Source organism: Ictidomys tridecemlineatus, chromosome 9 (genome assembly GCF_052094955.1).
Source record: "Ictidomys tridecemlineatus isolate mIctTri1 chromosome 9, mIctTri1.hap1, whole genome shotgun sequence".
Lineage (NCBI taxonomy): Eukaryota > Metazoa > Chordata > Mammalia > Rodentia > Sciuridae > Ictidomys > Ictidomys tridecemlineatus.
This window is the reverse complement of record NC_135485.1, coordinates 106,992,144-107,018,599: the sequence shown is the minus strand read 5'-3', so window position 1 is coordinate 107,018,599 and position 26,456 is coordinate 106,992,144. Positions and strand designations below refer to the sequence as shown.

General features: G+C 35.7%; 1 protein-coding gene across 14 annotated transcripts in view; it reads left to right on the top strand.

Moving 5' to 3' along the window:
- Nucleotides 1-26,456, top strand: part of Bmpr1b (bone morphogenetic protein receptor type 1B) — a 360,238-nt gene that overhangs the window by 321,021 nt on the left and 12,761 nt on the right. For all 14 annotated transcript variants that reach the window (XM_078021903.1, XM_078021900.1, XM_078021899.1 and 11 more), the window contains 6 exons: nucleotides 5,198-5,300; nucleotides 5,799-5,901; nucleotides 12,716-12,812; nucleotides 13,727-13,865; nucleotides 20,997-21,189; nucleotides 21,952-22,249. In XM_078021903.1, the coding sequence (XP_077878029.1) occupies nucleotides 5,198-5,300; nucleotides 5,799-5,901; nucleotides 12,716-12,812; nucleotides 13,727-13,865; nucleotides 20,997-21,189; nucleotides 21,952-22,249 (933 nt within the window). The remainder of the gene's footprint in view (nucleotides 1-5,197; nucleotides 5,301-5,798; nucleotides 5,902-12,715; nucleotides 12,813-13,726; nucleotides 13,866-20,996; nucleotides 21,190-21,951; nucleotides 22,250-26,456) is intronic.

Here is a 26,456-nt window from a genome sequence, read left to right as displayed (position 1 = left end):
ACCAAGCTGCTTAAATTGGGAACTAGACAGGTCTCCCACTATGTATCTTGAAGGTCATAGGGCCAAAAGGAAAATCTTAGGGGCTGCAAGTCTTTTTACAGGGTATATTAACTTGGGACTTTTAAACCTCTTCCTGAGTCTTCAGACAGGTGCTCCTGACCTAGTCTCAGAGGATTTAAAATGAACGTGCTTACCTTGTATGCTGAGTATCACTGTAAGCCATCCAGTTTTTGCCACTGTTGCCCAGGCCACCTAAACATTGAACTTTATGATTCTTTTCCAGGAGAGCATTCTGATTTCGAACTATTGCACTTAGAAGAATGGTGCGTCCCTCATTAGAAATTTATTTAGTTGGAAGAGTATGTGATTTCAAATTTGCTGACAGAGCCTTTTATGAAAGATAACTCTCCTTTTATGCCTCTCGTTAATCAGAAATGAGAATGTCAAATGAGGCCAGTTTGTTATTGGGCTTAATGAGAAGTCAATAGTGTAGGGCTCTTTAAAATGGTACATAGAGAACCATTGAAGGTTATTGATCAAAGCAAGAAAATGTAGAATCTATCAGGCAATACTGTGTGCAGTGGGTAAAGGGTTAAGAGAGGAGAGAAGTCCTTCAAAGAGACAGTGGGGATCTGTACAGGGTGGTGGAGGTAAAAATATATGAGTACTTGATGAGTGTATAAACTGAGACAGAGTGGAGAAGTCTTATACGTCAGAAAAAATAAACACAATACTAAGTGGTTTAGTGTGTTGACCAGGGAGGAGGGGTGTATGCTAGTTACATGTTCTTGAGGACAGAATAGAAAAAGGCAATCCCCACTGGGGCTTTGTCATTAATGCAACTGCACCTCCCAACTGCACAGCCCTCTCAGAGAAAAAGCCAGAGGAGGGCACAGTAGAGCCATATATATTTCATTCCATTCCTTTCCATTTGTATGGGAATCTATCTAAGAAGTTAAGGAAGGGAAACAAATCTCTAGAATTCTGTTGCTTTGCTATTCATCTTTTTTTTTTTTAAAAAAAAAAAAAAACTTTCTAATTGGTAGAAAACACTTAGGTAGCTTGTGATTTCTATTCCTACTGCTCCATTGAATGCTGTTCTTTTTCTTTTAGGATTTGGTGGCCTGTATTAGTGACTCTAATGTCACTTAGCTCAAAAGCAAAGGCCCCGTCGTTCTTGCCCTGACATTCTTGCCATAACTCAGCCAGAGTCATAGTATTCTCAACAAATATCAAATGAACCACCATTAACGAAAAGCTCTATGCATTTCCAGCTGTTTTAGTCAATGGACTGAAATGTGCGTGATTTAAATAGCAACTTGACAAGTTGTGCACCTCTTTTGAGTTTACCTGTGACAGGAAATTTTGAAAACTTACTTTATTCCCTTGCATATGAAATTGATATTTTTGAAGATAGGATGCTCTCAAGCATTTGCTTACAAATGACCCAATATTAACCAGCCTTCTGAGATCCATTCTAACAATCACATTCAGACTAACTTTATGAATTCTAGCGTTATAACTAAAAGAGGGAAGGATAAATATTGATCAGTCAAGAGAACTGTTATTTCTTTGGGTAGGTGATATTGAACATATTGCACTCATTTATATAATTATTTTTTGTAGAGACTAAATTTGAAATAATACTTTTAAATTTTCATTCACTTGATTGAGCGAAGCAGATACACTTTTAGAAATTATTTCACAGTGACATTAATCTTTATATAAAGATTTAAACTAGTTAGAGCAAAAGTTTTACAATAGTGCCTTCTCAGCTTGGTGGCTGTGAGTAGCCCTTGGGTTTTCAAAAGAGAGACCTGAGGTCTTAGTGGAAGAATAGAGGTGAAGGGACCAAGGCTTGGATGAGCCTTGTACACACATTAAATCAAAATGCTGTCAGTGCAGTTTTTAATGACGTATGAAGTTTTTCACCATCTGCAAAGCTCATGAATGAGGATTATAAACTGATGTGACCAGAAATGAGAGGAATTAAAAACCCTCAGTCTCTACTTGCATATCTACCTAAAAAGCATATCATTTAGTCCCTCGAAGCTTTAAAGCAGGTGCACTCCTTTCTTGTTGGTTTATGTTCACTTGGACACACTGAAAAATCTCTTGAAATGGTTACTCCCTTGATGATCTTTCTAGATGTTCCAGACACCCCTTTGCTCTTAGAATATTGGTCAAATTTAAGAAGCCTTAATCCTGCAGAACCATCTGGAGAGTTGAGCTATATTTTCCCTGCTGTGACCTCATGTAACCTTTGAATTCTCATTCTTTGCTTTTTTATGAATTTGGTGTTCCGTGAGGCATCCATCAGCAACACTCTGTATGCTCTCAAGTGCTATCCTGTTTCGTTGTGTACTTTTCTTTGCCTGTGACCCAGAGGGGGCAGAATTTTAAAAATGATACATCTGTTGTTCTTCTATTTTTAAAAATTCATGATCACCACTCTCACCGTGATTCATCTTATATTAATGTATACATCTCACTACTTTTGATTTGGTTTTAAAATTATTTCTATTTTGATTTCCATTATGATTCTACATTTCCTCTTCCTGTCACTATCAACACTGTAGGAATGAGGCTGATAATCTGCACACATATAACTAAGTTTAAATAGGTCACCCAGGCAGCCATCAATAAGCCAATGGGAGGAGTCAGTTGCCCTCTGTATGTGACATCCGGCGACCAGCTCCTGAGGGTGGGCAGAGTTGATCAGCTTTGACTCTGGAGCATAGGTTGGTTTAGATTTATGCTTGTTTGAGAATTAAAAGCTCTCCTGTGATTCTCAAGCTAGTTTCCAGTTAATGTTCCTTGCTAGACAGCAGTTTCAGTGAGGAATTTATAAATTACTTTAGCTTGCTGCAGATAATATGCCCCAAAATGGCTCTGTCACCTTCTTTCTTGTTCTTCAACTAATATTCCTTTCTGAATTTATATTGATGGCAAATGAATTCTTTTCTCTAGAGTCTTTCTCTCTTTCACCATCCTTTTATATATTTTTTGATTCCTCTCTTTGCAAACAAGGAGGTGTACATTTAAAGCTTGAGTTATTCTCCTTCAGTTTTGTATTTTCTAGGGCATTATAACCGTACTTGCCAACATCTTTATCTGATTTTTTCTATTGCCATTTTAATTCTTTTTTTTTTTTTTGCAATACTGGTGTCAAGAAAATAAGCATAGAGGTTTGCACCACCACTGAGTTGCATCCCCAGCCTTTTTTATTTTTTATTTTGAGATGGGAGCCTCCATAAATTGCTTATGCTGGCCTCAAACTTGTGATCTTCCTGCCTCAGCCTCCTGAGTGACTGGGATTACAGGCATATGCCACCACCGTGCACAGCACCCCTCCCCACTATTTTTACTCTTATAAATTTACAAGTCCTTATTTTCAGTCTTTGATTAAAGGGAACTCATGATTAAAGAGAAACTATTCTGTAGATTTAATATATTACATTGACTGCTCTAGCCCCTATGAATTCCTAATGTCAGAAAATTAGGATGGCTTATTTCTGATAGTTCCTGAGTCTTGCTTTAGATAAGAAATGTAGGTTATATATTGTCTAAGTATGTAGGAAAAGAATTTTAAAAACCATATGAGTACTTTTCACTCAAATTGTTTAAATTTCTAAGGAACACTTATTTATTACCTTCAGCATCTATATGGTTTACATTTTCCTGGCAATTTTAGTGAATTGGCTAAAAAGCCCCAGAGAATTTAGAACATAGGCTATTGAGAGAATCTTTTTCTTCTCAGTAATATTCATGCATTTGACCTTCGTCTGACAAAGGTATTTATCATTGACCCTTCCAAGCCATTCATTAGTGTATGTGAACTTTGCTCAGCTACTTCTTATAAACTGAGGCATGCTGGATTGCTTGAGGGTGATAAGCTGAGTAAACACTTCTAAAAATGTTGATGATAACTGAAGGGCTTATGTATGGCAGAATGCTGCTACCGCTAAGACAGAACAGACAAACTACAAATCACAGTTAATATATGCTCCAAGCTTCCTTCCCTGACCTTCCAGGACTATTGTCATCTCCATCTTGGACACTGAGCATGCATATGCATAAGAAAAGAATGGAGATATGTTTTAGTACTTTGATTCAGAAGACCTGCAATAGTGGCTTATGGCTTACACTGGGAGTCTACTGGCATTTATTACCCAAACTTGTGAAGACAGTAATGTCTGTTCTCAAATAGTTTTATTTTTACCAGTTCTTGTTTTTCATTTTAGGCCCAGGATAGCAAAAAATTATGCAGGAATTAAGTAAGAGAGCCTTTATCCAAACCCTGGTTTTGCAAATATTTATCTTTCAACCTTATATAAGTATAGTATTCTCTCTTATCTCCAATTTCTTCATCTGTAAAATAGAAGAAATATTACTATTTTCTCTCTTGTTAAAAAAATATATAACATTAGTGAATGTTAACCTAGGAAAACATAGAAATTAAAAATTTGCTTTTTTTGATTGTTTTGTCAAAACCCCTTCTTTCTGTTGTCTGCCCTTATCCACTCCCAGCATAAGCCCAGACTGCTTAAGCCAAACTTCTGGCCAACCCAGAGGCAGGGGAACCCAATGGTGGAGTCTTTGCTACCTAAGATATGCCCTGCTGGACTGGCTCCTACTGGTCTGTAGTTGTCATACCTCAGTGATAATAAGTTTACTGCACTACCTCAGGCCAAGGGGAGCCGGCCTAAATGTTCACCTTCATGGGTTCCAACCCCTGCCTGCCTTCTCTCACTGACTGTATGACTCATGTTCTCTGAGCCTCAGTTTTCTCACATAAAAGGTGAGGATGGTACTACTTCCTCAGAGTTTTATGTCTTGATTTGTCCAGGCAAGTGGTATCTGTGAAGGGCCAAAGTTCATCAGTGGTATATATGGTTATCCATGTTAATAAATGATATGTGTTATTTGGACATTTTACATCCCGTTGCACAAATTTCTAGGTAGAGAAGATATTACTAAATGTTCCTATGATAATTAAATTTACTTTCATAAAAGGGAAGTTTTGAGATTCTCCAAAGTGTGTAACCTATAAAGATCATTGACTTTCTCCTTATTTATAATGAAGCAAATGATACATGTCATGTATTTTCCTTTCCCTGAACTCACAGACTTTCTCCCTCTGCCTCCCCACCTGTCTCTCTCTTTCTCTGTGTCTTTCTGCTGGTTTTGCTTTTAGCACAGACGGATACTGTTTCACAATGATAGAGGAAGACGACTCTGGGATGCCTGTGGTCACTTCTGGGTGTCTAGGACTAGAAGGTTCAGATTTTCAGTGTCGGGTAAGGAAGATAACCCGATTTCATTTGTAATTTTGCATTGGCTGTATTTCTACCAAGATTCAAGTAAGACAAAATAGTTATTTTTCCTGGCTAGCCCATTTTTAGGAATCTGGAAAGCAATTAAAAATTCTCATTGGACCAATTCTCCCTTTTTTTGTGAAATGTCCTTTTTATTTTTGTTAACTTCTTGTTAGTGTGTCATTAGTTCATATTCTTCAAAACCCATTTTATCTAATTGCATTAAACCAAGACTTCTTCCTCAGTTTATGGACACTGATTATTACAAATATAGTGGTAATTTGATTGAAATGCAGAAGTTGCAATAATATACAATAGTTTGAAATGGATTATCTGATACAAACTAACATTTTCAAGATGTTTGTATAAAATTATTGGATGTTTAAATGAGTTCTCTTAGTAATCGTTTCTTATATTTTAGATGAACTGAGTTTGAAATTTAGAGGAGACTCACTAAAAGCTGTTTGGGTTCAATTTTAGGACACTCCTATTCCTCATCAAAGAAGATCAATTGAATGCTGCACAGAAAGGAATGAATGTAATAAAGACCTCCACCCTACTTTGCCTCCACTGAAAAACAGAGGTAAGGCCAGGATGACTTTCAGGCTGGCAAAGCTTGGGCACAGTAAAAATGAACATGGGAAGCATTTTTTCTTTTTCCAGCTCTTCTACTTGCAACATTTTTCAGAGCTGAAACGGAGGGCTGAGGCAAGATAACATAATGAACCTGTCACTCAGAGAGGCATGCAGACAGTTCTGGGGACAGTAGTTGTCTGTGATTATACTTTTAGGATGTGTGTTGCTTTGACTTCTCCCCACTTCCCTCCCAGAGTTGTAGTTCCTAGAGCTTGCAGGGTGTCTCAGGAGAGCAGAGGGAGATTACCCACAAAAGGTATTCAGAAGTTGTATTTAACTTGGAAACTACCATTTGGCTTCCTTGATTTTAAAATAAAAACCTTATAAAAGACTAAATAAAAGATCATTTGCTATATGACATTTCATTTTATCAATGCTAGAGTAATTTTTACTCATCATATATCAATAGACTGATAAAATAGGGATGATGTTTATAAGTTTTAACTTTAAAACTTATACATTTAAGTTTTGCTCATTGAAAAAAAGATATTAAGTCCCAAAAGACTTTATATTAAAAATAACTCCCATGTTTCCTTTCTCCTCTTTGTTCTCACACAAATAAATGATTTGTATTGTCATGGTCTTGATTGCTAAGTATTATATAAGTGGGTTCAAGGGATCCTTCATGGTGGATTTTCTTTCTTTCTTTCTCTCTCCTTTTTTTTTTTTTTTGTACTGGGGATTGAACTCAGGGAGCACTTAACCACTGAGCCATACCCCCAGCCCTTTTTATTTTTTATTTTGAGACGGGGTCTCACTGAGTTGCTTAGGACCTTGTTAAGTTGCTGAGACTGGCTTTGAACTTGTGATCCTCCTGCCTCAGACTCCCAAGTCACTGGGATTACAGGTGTGCTACATCACACCTGGCTTATTTTATTTCTTAAAAAGAAAAAGAATTCACATCAAAAATTCACAATTTTTAAAAAATTCAAGCAATAAGATATATAGAAATGGATAAAGACAATTTTTGCTTTCCAAACTATACTTTAGAATTCGAGAAAGAAAATGTAAATAATTGACTTAGGTTTGGTGAAAATACTTCAATAATAGAGTTAGATAATAAAGTGTGTTAGTAACATAAAAAAGTGAGTGGCTACCTCTGGGGTGGGAGGATATCAAAATAGCCTTGTAGAAGTGACACTTGAATAAGACTTTACAGATGAACAAGAATTACCTAAGTGTGAGGAAGGATAGGCTACATGGATGAAATTTAAAAACTAAAATGACTAATTTAAACAAAGCATTGTGCTGAGTATTATGTGAACTAACCCAATTTATACCTTACAGCAACTCTACAAGGTACTTAGGACTAATGGTCCCATTTTAAAGATGAGGAAATTGCAATATACAAAAAGGTTAACTTCATTAAATTTACACAGCCTGTGCGTGGCACGATTTGCTTTGCTTATTTTTCACTGCAGCACCAGCAAAGCAAAATACCTTAGGATAATATTCTTTCTCCAGAATGAGGAAATATGAAAAATAATTAGATCAACTCCAACACCTTCATCAAAAACAAAATATGACTCAGAAGCTTAGGAACACTACAGCTGTTGGTAAGAATAGAAATGAGAAGAAATGTCTGTTCTGAAGTGAAGGAGGATGTGAAGAAGTCCCTCATTCCAAAATTACTTCTTAAGTCACATTGATTTATTTATTTGTTACCCAGGATTGAACTCAGGGCACTTGACAACTGAGCCACATCCCCAGCCCTATTCTGTATTTTATTTTAGAGAGAGGGTCTCACTGAGTTGTTTAGTGTCTTACTTTTGCTGAGGCTGGCTTTGAACTTGTGATCCTCCTGCCTTAGCCTCCCAAGCCGCCAGTATTACAGGCGTCTGCCACCACACCCGGTTTATAGCAGCATTTGTTTATTTTTAATGACTACTTAAAGAAATGATAACAGTGTCAAAATGAAATAAATAGAAGCTCTTGCTTTATTAAGTAAGATGCTGATTTGGCTTTTGAAAAAACAAAATTTCTATAATTGAAGAAAGTTGGTGTGGGTTTTAATGTTTAAATATTGAAATTACTTATATACTACATATAGACTTTATAGAAAAATTTTCAGAAATAACCTTCTGTTTTGGAATGTGATAATTTTAATGTAGTTTCAGTCAAATTATAATACAGAATTTCCAAAGTTGAAAAAATTTTTTTCCGTGTAATAAATGTAATGTGCGCAGCTTACAGATTTATTTTAAAATGCTATCCCTGACATGCCAGAAATGGTGGTCTACACCTATCTATAATCTCAGTGATTTGGGAGGATGAGGTGGGAGGATAACAAATTTAAGGCCAACCTGGGCAACTTAGGCCCTGTCTCAAAAAATAAAATAAAATAAACCTGGGGATGTAGCTCAGTGGAAGAGCACCCTGAGTTAGATCCCTAGTACAAATAAATAAGCCAACAAGTAAGTAAATAAAATGCTGTCCTTTCGATACTGCCAATTATAAACTAAAGTCTCTAGGTAAAGGCATCTAACTAGTGAAACATCCATATTCTCCTCAACAGATGGAATGTATGCTAGTGTACAGCATGTGAAGGGGAGCCCAGAATGGACCTTCTGTTGTGCAGGTTGTGCCTTCAGTATTGTAGACCAGTATACGAGACGGAGCTCAGTTCCTTGCCAGGGAGTAGTGCTAACATTTCTTGCAATGCTTCGCTCCTTTGGTGCCCACTGTGTGTTCTTGCTGTGAATAAGCATAGGCTGTTGTGACTGGCACTGAAGAAGAGATGGTGCAGGAAAGCCGAGCAAATGTCCAAAGCCACTCAAACATGCAGGGGACCACGTTCATGATCTGTAACTAGAGAGTGGACTGGTCTGTGGACTGGCCCAGGACACCAAAGGCTACTAAACAGCCGGCCCCGTTAGTCCTGGTTTCTCACTCTGCATGGATCTCCTCCTGAGGTAGCTGCTGAGTGGCTCAACTCTTGTGGGAACTTGTATTTAGGAAGCTGTGGGCTGTGCAGAATTGGCATCAGGAGAGCAGGCTGGTGAGAGGCCCAGTCCTTGAGCTGTGGCCAAGGCAAGGAGAACTCCTCTACCCTGAGGCCATTCAGACTTGGAGGAGCTGCAAAAAGGGGCGATTGTTAAAGTGGGTAGAACTGCCTTCCAACTGGGCAGCTCTTGAGAATGACACATGACTGGGTTTTGTGCCCACTGCCAGCTATGTCTCTGTCTTTTCTTACCAGTGTACATAAAATATACTGGTATTTGTCCCCCCATATCCCCCCAAAAAATAAAATAAAATAAACACTCAATTCCTATCTGGGAAATTCGGATTAAATTTGTGTGTAAGACAGATGAAAGGAATTCAGAGGTAATTAACTTATCCCCCCCATTCTCATACAGAAATTTGGATATAAAAGTTGTTTCTTAAATCACCTTTATTATAAGGAGATACGACCCTAAACAGTTTTATACGTGAGAATAACTAGAATATTGTTTTTATTCTTAAGAAGAATTTAAATCTAGATTTAACTGTAAAAAGAAATCCCAACATATGATAAAAGTAAATATATAATGTTCTTACTAACATTGTGTGTCAAAGCTATTCTTTTTAAATTCTTTATACTGTATTGATTGGATGATATCTCCCGATTATCCATAATCATTAATACTTAGAGTGCTTGAAAAGATATCTTTGGGCAAGTGATTATTTTCCAAGATCCTTTCTAGCTGTATGATTTTTTTTTTCCTTTTTATTTCATGTTGCAAATATGAACCACCTTCTAGTCCTGTAAACACAGTCCTGTCAGCCTGAGGAGTTCCTAACTACTCCTCTGCTGGGTCATTAGTAGTGACAGGTGCAGTTTTGTTTCAAAGTTGCTGACGATCCGTACTTGCCTCTTGGAATCAGTTAGACATCCCTGGGGACCTCTTGGTTCCATTTCCTGAGTAGTTGGAGTGACAGTACAGGTAGAAATAAGCTGCCCAGAGAGAACTGTGGGCTCTGCTCTTTTCTTGATAGGTATCTGGCCTTGTTGGCTTTGGAGACTCTGGCAGAGACTTGAATGTTTGCATTTGTTAATGCTCTGAGCCCAGGTAATGGTAGATTAAAACATGACTGGTGTGACAAAAGGTGTATTGCTAAGGATCTCCTGTTCATGAGGAGAGATGGGGGGATGAACAGGGAGGCTGCAGGCGCTAGGGTATTGGGGCCAAAAAAAAAAAATGTGAAAAGGGAGGTAAAATTAGCCTTAGAGAAAGAGCTTATTGGTAAGGAGAGAACCTCTTAGAGCCTTTGTGGTCTCATTGTTTTCACAAACCAGAAAGATCATGAAATGAGAAGTAAATACAGTGTTCTTGCAGTTTAGAGTGTATTCTGTACTCATCATTTACATGAAAAATAAAAGACAAGGGAAGGTGAGAATTTTAGTAAAACTGCATCACTGGAATTAAAAAGAGTTTTGTGTCCTTATACTGAAAATGTGTTGTGATTATGTGAACCTCTGTAGTTTTAGTTGAGTAGCATTCTTTTTGAATTTCTGCAAAATCAAACTTTTCTTACTTTTAAAACTGGGAATACATTTTAAGCTAAGTTTCTAGTTACAATTTTTTTTTTATTTATACACAGGAAATGGAGGAAGATTTTACTGAAATAATTTTTTTTCAAAATTTCAGTCTGCTAATTTTAAGAATCTACAAATTATTTTCAAGATTTGCTAAGTAGTGCATTTTAGACAATGCACTTGCTATTGTACATGTTCCACTGCTTTAAAGCTGTCATGGATTTTGCAGAGTACTTTAGTAGTCAAGTTCTGAACCCCTTTATCCTGGACTATTGGCAACATTTCTGAATTTATGAATATAAAACTACTTGTTTTTAATGTTTATCATCTAGTCTTTTGAGAAATAGAAAACTTTCATAAATAGTCATATGGATCATAAATAATTATTAAACATATATTTTAGACTCTTAAGTAAATTATAACATTCATTTTAGAAGTATTTACAAGTGGATAGGAGTGTTATTCTGCAACTTTACATAGTTAAAAAATAATACAGACATACAAAAGTAAATAAATACAAATGCAAATATATGTATACATATGTGTGTGTATACTGATACACACACATGTATGGGACACTAATAGAGCAGGAGAATTATAAAACAAATATAAAATTTTAACAATGAGAATAAATGGCATATTGGAGTTGTTTATTCTCATAGATTCTCTGTAAGGCTGAAATATTTTCAAAATAATTAAAACATTCTTACATAGATAATGTGGTCTTTTTAAAGGATGTTTGACAATATGACTTGAAATATATGTCCTTTGACCTAATAATTATTTTGGGAATTCCAAAGAAATAAGCATTGACATGTGCCAAGACATATGTGTTTACTTACTTTAGAATTCTATTTATTATAATAAAGAAATATTATAGCAAAATCTTTGAAATCTCCTAAACAAACAAGAGAATACTGTCTAATTAGGATATCCCTACATATAATAATATGTAGTCTTTAAATCATGTTTCAGAAAAAAAAAACACTTGTTGTTTTGGAAAATGTTCACAATATTATAAATGAAAATAATCTATAATGCAATATATTATACCATTTTTGAATGATTTTGCTTATGAATTTTTTTATTCATCACAATGATACCAAGATGGCATATACTTAACTGTTGGCTATAAATTCTCCTGTGTGGTAATGAGGTAGTGATTTTGTTTTTAACGTTAGTTAGTTGATGCTTTTTAGTTTTTCTTCATATAACATCTACTTTTTTAATGGAAAAAAAGTAACATTGGGTGGGATAAGAACTTCATCCAAAGAAATTATTTGGGTGGCCATATTTGTAAAGATACACAGTTGGAAAATCTCCACTTGTAATAAAAGACAATAATAACTCTTCTCAAGGGTAAGTGTTGCCCTTAACAAAAACAGTACTTATTCTGTTACTGTGTGAGTACAGTGCACATGGCTTTAAGTCGTTTTTCTCAAAATATGGCCCAGCAACCACTGTATAAAAATTACCTGGGTGTGGTGGCTCACACCAGTAATCCCAATGACTTGGGAGGCTAAGGCAGGAGGATTGCAGGTTTGAGGCCAGCCTCAGCAACTTAGCAAGACTGTATCTCAAAATAAAAAAGGCTAGGATGTAGCTCAGTGGTAAAGTGCTCTTGCCTTCAATCCCCAGTACCAACCAGCCAACCAACAAACAAAAACCCATACACACACAGTCAGTAAATGTAAATATGTATTTGTATTGAATGTCTTTCTCTCATTCTTACTCATACAAAGTTTGAGAAAACAAGCATTAAGTAAATCCAGTTTGTCAAGAATGAGAGTTAAGACAAAATGAATATGTTTAATGTATTTTTATATTATAAATTTTGTATCATATATACTTAATAATATATAATATCATTGAAAAGTTTCACATATTCTTTTGGCAAGAACACATTCATTCTTTTATAGTGTGTTTCCATTTGTAAAAAAAAAAAAAAATTGTATTCATGAAGGACATCCATTTGCTCTTGTCCTGTTCTCTCCATGCATTTATCCTGTGCCAAGTCCGTTCCTTCCAGAGAGGAAATATGTGCTGTTGAAATGTGTCTACATGAAGGATGATTGACATTAGTCAAAAATGTAGTTTTGAGTGTCTGTGTATTTTTAATCAATTGTCATGCTAAAAGTGTTTTCATATCTTGGATATATTGCTTAGCAAGTACTTTTGAGAAAAATTTATTTCCTCATTTTAAGTAAAAATATTCTCCATATCATGACTCTCTTTTTAATTTCAGATTTTGTTGATGGACCTATACACCACAAGGCCTTACTTATATCTGTGACTGTCTGTAGTTTGCTATTGGTCCTTATCATTTTATTTTGTTACTTCAGGTAAGGTTCTAACATATAGATATGGAATTTGGCTTTCATAGTACCTTTCATAAACTAATATTCTACCATTTTTTTCTGTTGATCTTCTTCATTGAAGCTTTCCTTGGTTTAATTGGATTTTAGGCTTAAAATATTTGAAACTATTGACAAATATTTATCCCAAGGAAGTTATAAATAGGTACCCAACTCATTTCCACTTCAGACATCAAAATTATTCTTATAAATATTTCACCTCTAAGGAAATCAGGGGAGTTCCAGGACTGATTACTTCTCAGGTTGATTCTAAGTAAAGCAAGGACTACGCTGAACTTTGAGTAGTTCAATTTATTCCATATTTCTTGAGCTAAAAATTTCTCATATAAAAGATTTTTAAATATAATTTATAGAATAAATGTTAAAATAAAAAGTTGTTATAATAAAGTATGACAGCTACAAACTATTTTCAGTCATCTAAGAACTTATTTTCTAGTTTATAAAATATGAAAGATCTTTATACCCATGTCATTTGTCTTTTGGGCAATTTAATATTCATTTATGATACTCTGCAAATGTGTCAATGAATGGATTCAAATAAATTCATGTTCTCATTGAAAACATTATAATTAAAAGGAAAATAACTTAGGGAATAAATATTGAAACTATGTGGAAATATTAACAGAATATAGAAGTGCAGTTGAAAGAAGCAGAAAAATTGTAAATGGTTGACACTGTGTAAAAAAAACATGAAGTTTATTTTTAAAAAATCAGCCAAATTTAAGATTTGTATTTTAGAAACCGTAACTAGGGGCAGCATTTGATCTTGTCTTGCATTTTTATGATAAAATCAAACCTGCTGTGATTAGTGTTTATCTGCAATGCTTTATCTGTGTCAGTACATTTCAGTTTCTAAAATTATCCCAATCATCTATCCTTAGGTATAAAAGACAAGAAACCAGACCTCGGTACAGCATTGGGCTGGAACAGGATGGAACTTACATTCCTCCTGGAGAATCCCTGAGAGACTTAATTGAGCAGTCTCAAAGCTCAGGAAGTGGATCAGGCCTCCCTCTGCTGGTATGAGAAGAACATATCTTGAAAGGAAATGTCTTGTGAAAGGAAATGTCAATAAATATAGGGTTTCATTTTACTGAAATAGATAGGACAGTGGAGAAGGAGAACGCTTTAGGCAGTCGATTGGACATCAGATTTCAGATGCAGGGCTTCCTGATAACATTTTGACATATTGAGGGTAAGGTGATTGTTTTTTAATGAAAGTGTATGGTTACAGCCTAGACCCTCAGACATCTTTCTGATACAGAGCAGATTAGAAAACATTAAACGTGGGACTGTCTTCCCTCTGTTTTCATTGAGGATAGCATTACAGCACTTTGGCCTGGCTATTGAAGGCAAAAGTATTACAACCAATTGGGATCTGAGCACTTCTACAAAGGAAGAAGGCTGCATTTCAGCCACAGAGTTCATGTTTCAGGTTGAGATCTTAGCTTTTCCATTCAGGAGAGGTTTAATTTTCCAATGGTGAGTACTGCCAGCCTGGACAAGCATATATATACCAAATTCCAGGTGCTTGCTTTAATGAGAAAAATATTTTATTCTTTTATGAACCATGAAGAAAGATAGTTGGGATTCATGATATAAATAATTCTCATGAGGAATGATCTGGTTCTGACTTTGGGTATCTTACTTACTTTATTCATCTGATGGCCTTTGATTTACTACTATGAGTAATAATTTTGAGACCAGGCAGAAAATAACTGATGGAGCTCTTTCAGCCTTCCCAAATCTTTAATCCTGCCAGGTTCTTTCCCTAGATATGACATTACAATACCCAGTGCTGCTCCTGGGTCTTCTTTCTTGGCTTGATACCCATTGCACCTAAGCTCAGCCTGCCTGCTCACCCTCTCCTGCCTCCCTTCCCTACCTGCATCCTGAACTTAACTTCACCTTTGAGTAATTTCTTTCTTTCTTTTTTTTTTTAAGAAAATTCTCTTTAATGGTCCAAGTTCAAAGTGGAAATTCTGGTATACATTATTATTACCACAAACAGAAACAGCCTATACACAGATATGCACAGATTCATGGCAAGTTTTAGTTACAAAAGAGGTGGAAGAATTTTCTTGACACTTCTTTATGTAATTCAAAGTAAATAAAATTAAAATCTTGCAAGCCAGTGCAAATATTATTGCAATTGGTATTTTAATTACCATGCATTTACTACACTAGAAAGGAAAAAACCCACTTTTACCCACTATCCAAAAAAAGAATTAAATAATTTTTAAATGACTATTTTACTCAAAAGAGAATAGGAATAAAATGGTAAAGTTAAAAAAAACAACAAAAAAACTCCATTTCAGGATGGGGTGATAGCTCAGTAGTAGAGTGCTTGCCTAGCATGTGTGAGGCACTGGATTTGATCCTCAGCTCCACATTAAAAAAATAAATAAAATAAAGGTATTGTGTTCATCTACCAAAAAAAATAAATAAAAAGCTATTACATTTGTGACAGTATCATCTAAATTAAGAGTGCAGTATCTTTCAGACATATCACTAATAAAAACAAACTACAGATATTTGAAAAGTTGTACTATCATGAACAAAATACTTCATAGACATTTTTAACCTTTGAGCAATGAAAATATTTCCTTTGTCCTCTCACATAAAAGGGGGAAATTTGTTAATAAAATAACTAATATTTCTATGTATATAGTGCTTTCAAAACTACCACATCATTTTAATATATATACACACATATATACGTATATATCATAGTGATATATATGTGAATATATGTCATTATTTTAATATATACATACATATATATACATATACATATATATCATAATGATATATGTGTGTATATGTCATTATTAACTGAAATTTACAGATAAGAAAGCTGAGACCAGTGATCAGACATTCAGAATTTGGTGGAGCTGAAACCTAAATTAAGAACTTCCAGCTCTACATTTCATATAATTTCTACTACACCCAAAGAGAAAGAACATTTTTATTTGTTGGTATTTTATATATGAAAAATCTCTGCATTTAAGGAAGATAAACATCACCTTGCCACCAATGTAAATTCTCCATATATATAAAGCAATATATTTTTATTTTTCTCTGACCTGTACTTGAAATTTGTTTTTGTCAATAACTATCATTCTTTTTTTCACACAATGACCTTTCTTTAATTACTTCTTGAAAACCAGGTATGTCCACATCTTCACAAATGTAAGCTCTTTATGGAACATTCCTCCAACTTATGGCCAAGGCCTACTTCACATTTTATCTCTCACAACTTATCAGTTACCCAAGAATGAGCCAATTTATTTTGTCTTTTATCATAATATTTTCCTTTTAATACTAATATGGCTGCTTAGAATAAGGTTACAATTAATGTTAATGTATCTGTGTGTTTTGGTGACCTGGGTCCTGTTTGAAGGTGGAGATTATATTTTATTCACTTTGAATCCCCAGTAGAATGTCTGATTCATTAAGGGGCTGCTCAGTCATTTGTTTTAGAAAGCTTTCGGTTCCTACTTTTGCAGTCTATAAGGATACTGTTTCCATAATCAAGATACCAGAATAATGACATTTTCCTTATATCATATAATTATTAGGCATACAAATCCTCAAGCCACATTGCCTGGGTTGTCTAGTCTAGACAGTGGCCTTTATGTATATATATTCCAATTTAATCTTCATTCTAATCCTGTGATGTAATAGAGCTAAGTGTCACTTAATGACAGGGACAGATTGTGAGGAATGCATCACTAGATGATATCATTGTATGAACATTACAGTGTGTTCTTATACAAACTAAGGAAGCTCTTCCATCAGTAGGCAAATTCATTGTCTTACGGAATCATCATTACATATGCAGTCTGTCTTTGACCAGAACCTTGATAAACAGCACATGACTGTACTAGAAATACATCCTTGCATTTCACATCAGGGGATACAACAGAAATAGGCCAACTAATTGGTGTTGGAAGATAGGAAGCAAATGTTCACTAAGTCAAAGAAATGCATCTGATAGGAGAAATAAGGAAGGAGGGTTCTATAAAATCCTGTCAGTAAAAAATAAAATAAAATAAACAAAGTCTCAGCATTACAACTTTAATATCTGGTTTTAGGATTTGGTTTTTCAGATTAAAATATGCTGAAGTATATGGTCTTTTCTCCATATATTGTTGTATAAATGAATATCTCACCTTAGTACAGATTTGCTGTTTATCTCATTAATGGAAGAAAAATTCATGCCTTAACACATATGTGGACCTAATGTTTACCAGATGATTTTATATCCTTTAATTTGGGGTCCTCTCTCTTTTTTAACATAAAATATCTATTTCTTTCTTCCTTAAAGAGAAGGAATATCAGAGTTGTTGAAAGAATTAAGATAGTGTATGTTTCTGTTCTCTGTGTGTGATGCACATGTATTCACACACACACATCACAATTCCTGGCATATTATTTAACATACCTATAGTATGTATTTAATAAGTAATAACTTATTGTTACTTATATTCTATTTTTTTTTGATTTTGTAAAGGAGCACAAGGTAATTTTTCTAACTGAACATTAAAGCTCTTTAGTGAGGAGTCTTGTGAAAATCTTTTCCATACATATTATTAACACAGCCTTATTAAGTGAAGTGTGTGTGTGTGTGTGTGTGTGTGTGTGTGTGTGTGTTGCTCATTTAGAGACACAGGAGAGAGTAGGCAACATTATTAACAGATACATATTTTTGGCCTTCCATATGGTACATGGATTTAAACATTAGACACTATCAGATCATTAAGTAAGATGCTAATCCTGGAATAGTTTTATAGCTCTTTATAAATCCTTATACATTCACTTGTATCCAGTGCACATGAAATAATTCTTCTTTGGAATCACAGTTACTCTGATTTATATGTAAGACTAAATCAACTAATAAACAAAAAAGGTCTCTCTTGGTTCACATTTTAGAGATTTCAGTCAGTTAGCCCTGTTACTTCAGGCTTGTGGTAGCACATCATGACAAGAGTGCCTGAACTGCCCATCTCATGGTCAGGAAGTAAAAGAGAGAGAAAAGAAGAGTCCATGCTCCACAGTCCCCTCTGAAGGCATACTTCCAGTGACCTCAGTTCGTCTCAGTAGGCCTCATGGGTTAAAAGTTTCCACCTCCTCCCAATAGCACCAGATTGACCTTTGAGGGGCACTTAAGATCTAAACTATAGCAAGATATTTTATGTATACACCCAACTTTCAAATATTGATGTCTACCAATATAATATAGAATGAAAATGTAAGTACAAAGAGACCAGAAATATTTGCTAAATCAAATAAAAACTCAAATTTTAGTTTTTAAAATTGTCAAGTTATATTTTCATGCCCTTAGATGTTATAATCCCAAAATATAAGTGCATTTTAAATTCCTGAATGTTAATTTATTATCTTGAAGATAAGTTGGTCCTAGTTTATCAGACTTTGCCAATGCTGTCAGTACTTTCATTAAAGAAGATGTATTATCACTAGAAAAGAAGCAGATGCAAAACTGTTTATGTTAGGGAATATTCACAGATTTACATAAGCAATGTTTTGTAACATCTATAAATCGAGTACAATATCTCTTTAATAGATGTGGCAAGTTTCCTGTCAAGTGAGTAATTAAACTGCTTATGTATTTGGCTCCCAGCAGCTCAGTGCTCTTGAAGCTCCTGTCAAACGGTTTGGGGATGGAGGTATACCAAAGGTTTCCTTGCATAACACATTTGGCTGCTAAATGGAGGGCGACTGCTTGTGTGTACATAGTTGCTTGCTTATTTCCATTTGGCTTCATGGCTTTATAGTATGTCAGTAATTCTCTTTATTTTAAATTCTTTTAAAGAAACAGACTTTTCCCAAAAAGCTTTCAGTTTGTTATCAGTGCCAATAATGGTTTGGGGAATGAATAACATTACCTTTTGAATTGATAAAATACCTTATTTAAAAAAAAAAAAAAAAGAGAGAACTGATCCCTGTTGGTAAGACCTCTGTGGTAGGTGGAATAATGCCTCCCCCCATTTCCATATCCTAATCCTTAGGATCTGTTATGATAAAAGACAAAGGGGAATTAAGGCTGCTGATCTGCTGAATGTGAGGTGAGGTTATTTGGATTATTTGGGCTGTTCATTGTTATTGTACATAGTTAAAACTGCAAAAACAAAATGGAAAACTTAGGTTTTTACTCAATATAAAACATATCTGTACATAAGTACATTTAGTTTTCTGATAAGATTTTACTAGAGTTCTTTGGATTCTTTATGAATGTTTTATAGATTATGTAAATTATCAGAGATGTTTAGGCCTTCCAGTTATGGAACCATTAATATCGGTTTTCTTAAAATATCCTTTTGTAAGTATCGATTGGAGAAAGATTATGTGTACAGGGACATTTAACTTTGATTTCACTTTTATTTGCTTTTTCTTTGCTCTACTGCATTCTTTAAAATTCTTTGGAGCTGTCTTATAGCTTGTTAAATAACTTTCTCTTCAGCTCGTTAGTTTTCTCTCATTAACGTTTCTCTTTAATCTGCTGCTTTGCCTGTCCGTTTTGCATTTTTAATTGTGACAATTAACTATTCTATTTCAAAAGTGTAATTTTCAATAATCTCTTCTTGTTTGCTTATTTTTCATTTGTTGTTCTGTTTCTTAAACACTTCATTTAGTTAGTTGGAATTCTGTATCCGAAAATTATAATAGGTTAGCTGACTGAGTTAAATTCATTTGCTGTGTTAGTATGGACTCACAGTGGCTGTTTCCTTTTGTCTTTTGTTTTAAGGAATTCATTCTGTTGGATCTTCTCTCCCTTTTCCTTTTCTCCTCTTTTTTTTTTTCCTATTGTTCTCTTTCTCCCCACCACCTTGGAAATTTTCTCTATTGTGAGTCCAACAGTGTATTACAGTCAAGTTATGTGATGACAAGAGTTTCTTCAAAATACTATGATCCCACCATGACTGTGGAGTGAAAAGTATTCTGCATTTGATTTCCTCTAGAGAGGATTTATGTTCATTTTCGCCAAGAGCCATGACATGTGCCCAGCCTAGATCAAATTTAGTACTGTTCGATGGTTTTAGCTTAATGCTGAAGTCCTAGAATTGTCCTGGCACATGACTAAATGGGTCAGGGTCACTCCAGGAGAACTGGGCTGGCACGAAATAATGACACACAGGCAGAGAAATACCTTTTTCTTTGGGTTCTGTGACGGCCCCTCTGACCCAGCTCCCACCAAGGAGGCAAGGCAGGCAAGAAACAGAGGGAGCACCCCTCAAACCCAGATTTTATTAATGGAGGGAGCAAATCCATGGAATAGTCTATCCAAAAAAGGGCAGAAGGGTAGGATTACAACAAGCAGGTGGGTGTAATTCAACCCCATCAGGTAATGCCCATTCCTAGAGCTTCACCTTTATTATCAGAGAAGAGGTAAAGTCCAGTTGCATTGCAGGGTGCAATACCACTCCAGTACTTCTCTACTGAGGACTTAAATAAAGGTGTGTGCATAGCTCCTGAACAAGGTGGCCCCGGACACTAGAGTAAGTCCCCTTAGTTTAAAAAAAAAAATCACTGTTTAGATTCTGGATCCCAGCACTGGTATTATTCTCTGCCAGACAGCAGTCTGGCTTTTCTGTATGTTTAATGTGTATCGTTCCTTGCTTTGGTCTCAGCTCCCTCCCTTCTTTCTACTCCCTTTTCTTTCTTCCCTTTTTCCTTCCTTTTTTTTTCCCTCATGTGCCCAACAGTATATTATAATTTTGTTTCATCTTAATGTATCTGTGATTGTTATATGCTGGCAAGAGTTCCTTCAGAGAACACAGTAACACAGTATAGTAGGGAAGTCAAAATATTCTGTTTTGCCATTTACTGCGAATCCATTCACTTTTTTTTCCTCTGTAAACATTACAATTAGAGGAATGAAATATTTAATGATTTGGAGGCAATATGTTGAGCATTCAGAATCCATAACCATCTCAAATAGGTTTAAAAGGGAATAGTATAAATTAATAAATAAATACAAATAACTCATCTATATCTCATCTATATAAAGAAAAATCCTGACTACATATATTTTACACGCACTAATCGTTTCTTCTCTGGAAGAAAAAAAAATTAAACAAATCTGTAGTGCCATGAATACACTAACAAGAGTGTTTTGGGATTTCACAGGTCCAGAGGACTATAGCTAAGCAGATTCAGATGGTGAAACAGATTGGAAAAGGTCGCTATGGGGAAGTTTGGATGGGAAAGTGGCGTGGCGAAAAGGTAGCTGTGAAAGTGTTCTTCACCACAGAGGAAGCCAGCTGGTTCAGAGAGACAGAAATCTATCAGACAGTGTTGATGAGGCATGAAAACATTTTGGGTAAGTCTATACAGCGGTGCTCAGGGTTTTCTGCTTCCCTTGGTCTTTCCGGCAACATCTGCCTATGAAAGTCTGTGTACATTTGCTATGAAATGTATAGATGAGTAGAGCTTTTCTTCTTGGCATTGGCCCAAGACCATAGCTTCTAGTGGGAGGCCTCACAGGCAGAATGACCAAGACACTCCCGTGAATGGATGGCAGGCTGAACTTGGAATGCTCTCAAATGTTTTTCCTTCAGAAACTGCAGATACAAATGCAACACCAGAATTTCTTAGGATTTGAAGGAGCATGTATATTTTTTTAAATGTCAAAAATTATGGGCATTTTATCCGCAGGGTTTATTTATGTCAAGAATTTATGATAAGAATTGATTGACTTTCTATTAGGCCAGACGTGGTCTGTCTGCATCACGGAAGGGTGAATGCAAACTGATCAGTGCGGTGTGTATCTTAACTCAAGACTGGGTTTTGCAAACAATGTTGTTCATGACACTTTAACATCATAAAGGGATTTAAATGTCATCTACTCATCAGAAAGGAGTCATGTTTTCTGACGTAAACTTTTAATCATTCTTCATCTCTACAATTTCAAGTGTGTCTGATTGTTATTTGTAATTTAATACCACCACAGACATGATCGGAAAACTTAGTGAAACGCTAAACAATCGACATCTCTGGACAAAGAATCCTATTTGAGACTGTGAATCATTCTAGATTTTATTGAGAAAACACCTCCAATCTTTTTTGTCTCTTTTCCTTTTAGGGTTCATTGCTGCAGATATCAAAGGAACTGGGTCCTGGACCCAGCTCTACCTCATCACAGACTATCATGAAAACGGTTCCCTTTATGATTACCTAAAGTCCACCACCCTAGACACTAAATCCATGTTGAAGTTAGCCTACTCTTCTGTCAGTGGCTTATGTCATTTACATACAGAAATCTTCAGTACTCAAGGCAAACCAGCGATTGCACACCGAGATCTGAAAAGTAAGAACATCCTGGTGAAGAAAAATGGAACTTGCTGCATAGCTGACCTGGGCCTGGCTGTTAAGTTTATTAGGTTAGTATCAATGTGAACAAATATGCTTTTTATGATTGTTTTCTATCATTTTAAAAGATTATACACTCTGTAGCTCAGTGTTTGTAGGATATTTAGTAGGTGAGGCATTTCATTAATACCAGCTTTTCTTTGGGGGCAAAAATATCACTCCTCATTTCTGTGCTTATCAGGGATCTGGCTTAGAAACTGTTGATGTTAGATTTGCAACTGTTATGAACCTCTCTTCTGTGGAAAAGAGGTAGCTAATGTCTGGGAATCTGTTGTCAGAATTCTGTGTAACATTTGTAAATAGGAAAAAATTTAAGGAAAGAGCTATCAGTTATATAATGAGAAAGGCCCTGTTTTGTTTTGATTTTTAATTTTTTTTAATTGAGAATAGGAAGATAACTTGCATGAGTGTTTAATAAGAAATATTAGAAACTTATCTAATACACCCAGTGTTCAGCACTATTCTACTGTAGTTTAAGCAATGAATATAACACTTGGGCACATAAAGCGGAGTGTATTAACAGTGGTTTTCAGACCCCCTTTGGGCTGGTTGGTCTACACAATGTAGAGCAGATGGGCCCAGTTGGGACTTTATTTTAAGTGGAAAGGCTCCTTTTTTTTTTTTTTTTTTTTGAGGATGATTTAATTAGAGGAATGGTTCTTCTGTTCTGAAAACAAAACAGCCAAGATGAGTTTGGGTACCACTGGCATAGAAGAACCATCATATACCTACCTGCCTTTTTGAAAGCTCACTTTAGATTCGAGGGAAAGTCATGGAATGATGAAAATTTTGGAAAATAAAATTCACAAGAAAGGACAGATGAGTTGGTATTTCCACCTGGAAGTAAAGGCTGCAGTGTGATTTAATAATGAACCCCAAACATAGAAGGTCTTTACCATTTAAACATGACAAATTAAAGTTCCTGATCTTTAAAAACAAAGGAAATGTTTTGGGCTATAGATTTAAGTTAGAAATATGAATCTCCTGCCAATAAAGATTATTACATCCCCTCTTCCTTCTGAGTTCTTTTTAATGACCTGTAGCCCTTTTCAAGTCACACACACACGCACACACCATGGCATTCTTCACATTACTAACCTTTCCCTCCTTCCTCTGTTAAATTTCTCCATAGAGGTACAAAGGGTAATCTGCTTTCCCAGCCTAGTAATTTTTAATGTCATATAATGTGGCTTCTGTTTCATCCCCTCCTGACACTTCTTTAGTGAGACAACCATTTGTCTTTGTCACCAGGTGGCCGCATCCCCTTCCCATCCCAGGGTCCATAGCACCCAAGCCTTTCCCCTCCTCCTCTTTTCATGAGACTTTTTTCTGCATGTTCCTTCTTCTCTCTCCCACTAGGTCTTCTTGCCTGCTTTTTAAATACTTTCTACCTGTGTGTTTTCTTGTTCTTTCTTCTAGTTCTTAGTTTTGCTGAACCATCCTAAACCTAGGATGTCTAACATCTTCTTTTGTTCCCAGACCTTTTGTTTTTCTAACAAATGAATTCTGTCTTCATGAAATTCCCACTTGTCCCTGGCCAGCTTGGGCCCTCAACACCAATTTTCTAGACTCAGGAGTAAAGCATTTTGCAGTTATTTTCTCTTTGTCTTTGCACTATTCAATCTTTTCTGCATGCTGTGCCCTCTGTTTTATTGGAGTATATTTTGGACATTATCATAATTTCACATTTCCCGTGGCTTTGGGTTAATACATAAAGTCCTTTGGTTACAGTGGCCTCTCTTTCTTTACTGATCCTGGACTATTGGTGAGTCCTATTCATAGCATACTATTTACTTTTGCTGTCTTTGTTCTGACCCCTTTATATGTTCATATCCCAAGTTTATTTTTTTAAATGCTTTTATTATCTGAATACTCATATCCCCTCCTCCATCAGAACTACTGCTGGTCTTCAGTTTCTTCCTTAGAGATATCTTCTGTTGCTATTCTCATACAAGTCTTATTTTTAGTTCATCTTCTTGTATACCTCCAGGGTGACCCTGCACCTGTTATGATACTTCTCACTCTGTTTTATAGTGATCATTGACTATTTATCTGTCCCTCCCAATAGAGAGTAATCCTTTGAAGAAAGATAACATATATTTTTTCAAATTTCTATCCAAGTACCTTCCATTATAAGGTGTTGCTTATAATTTTTATTTAATAGATAAATGAGTTATTCCATATGGACCACAGAATGAAGAAGAAACACCTTTCTCTAGCTCCAGAGATCCTATACATTCTGCACTAAATCCACCTTCCTAGTTTTATATTCTACAGACTCCAATTTGTGTACTTTTACAGAACTGAGTTGCTTGCAGTTTTTCCTTATAATTCCCCATGCTTACTACTGCCTGGTTTTTGGTTACACAATCCCTGGCTTGAAATGACTCTGATTCTCCATGTACCTTAATCTCAGAGGTGCCTCTAAGCTACTTTATTCACCCCCACTTAGAAATAATGATGTTATCTTCTGTCCTCCTGTAGTAATTTCCTGGCCCTTGTCTGCCTGGTATTATAATTATTTTGTTACATGCCTCATCTCTCCCACTAGTCATTGGGCATCTTGAGAGCAGGATCTATACCAAAATTTATTAATGTTTTTCCCATTTAATATGGTATAACACTTTACCCGTTATTATAAGTATTGTTATTTTGTTTTAAATCAATAAATGTAGGCAATAGCAAATTAACTGATACCTAATCTTCTTTGTAGACCTTCAAACAAACAGAGTATCTATTATGTTTCTGAAACTTAGTTTTGCTTAACATAAGGGGAATGAACTGAATGGTCTCTCAAATTTTATGCAGACCTTGATTGTAGGAAGTGTAGGGGAACTAATTTAAGGGACAATTCAGAGATTTATTTGGCATTTAGTGGCTCGTTCATCAAGGGAGGAGAGAGATGTGGCCCTGACTCAGATGTTGCACAGATTCATATAGCTAAAGCTGAGCGGGGCTCATTCACATGTCTAAACCTCAGTTTCTTCTTCCATTAATTGGAGCTTACATTTGATCATTTCAAAGGTCCTGTTCATATTATTTCCTGCATCTCAAAGTTTGCACCTCCAGTTTGTGGCCTAAATTTTAAGCCTTTCTTTATATGTCCCTTTGGTTTCTATTGTTTTTTTTTTTTTTTTTTTTTTTACTTTTGTATTTTGTGTATGTGTACATGTACAGATATTCAGAACATTTTATTGCAAATAGAGTCATAGCAAATCCAGTGCTGAATTTTCAGACTTCATATGCGAACTTCCTGTGAAAACAATCTATATTCCAGTGTCTCCGTTATGGCAAGTGGTCTCTTAGTTTCTTCAGTCATTTCTGGAGGTTCCCAGGGAAGTGGAGAGTCCAGAGAGAGCCGACGGTGTCTTATGACATTTCCTGCTCCTAGAACTGTTTTGCCCTCTGTTCAGTTCTTCCTGCACTCTTCTGACAATGACCTGAGTGCTGATGCATTTCCTGCTCAACTGAGATTTAATTCAGGTGATGCCCTGGCAGATATCACCATTACCCTGGATCTCTCCTGGGAAGAGAAAACAATGAGACGTGAAGGAATTTACACAGTTTTTAATGTTTTACTCTGGAGAATCAAGCAACCCCTCTGGTGCTTCCATGTCAGAATAAAATATTTTCTTAGCAGGAAAATAAATCCTGACTCAGGCCCTCTCAGGTATTAAATTTTAAATAGAAAATCTACAGTGAAGACTAGGCTGTCACCCAGATATCTCCCAGCTGATGATTGTCAAGTTGTCCAAGTGTAAAGAGATGGGTGGCCCAGCCCAGCAGGGACTGAATTTCTCGAGTCCTTCTGATGTCATTATTTTCTGCACTGCTTTGGTTTCTATACTTACTAGGTTGTTTTTTTAAAAAGTGACATGGCTAAATGACTCACAGATGTCACAGAACTAAACTCATTAGTGGCAGCCTCAGCACTCCTCCCCAGGTTTCTGCAGCCAGAGAATTTTTAGTTCCAAAGTTCTGTTTCCAGGAAACCCGGAGATTTCTCAGAATTTAATCACAGCAGCATTGAACCCAATGAAAAGTGCTAAGGAAAAGTCTCATTGGTGAGCATCAAAATGGGCAGGGATTAAGTGAGCAAATCAGTTCCACGGCCATTGACAGGGTGCTTCGGGAAACACAAAGGAAAGAGCTCAGCTCTGCTGTAAGCTTCTAAGACTCACACTTTGGGGGAGGATATTTCTAGTAAGTCACACACTA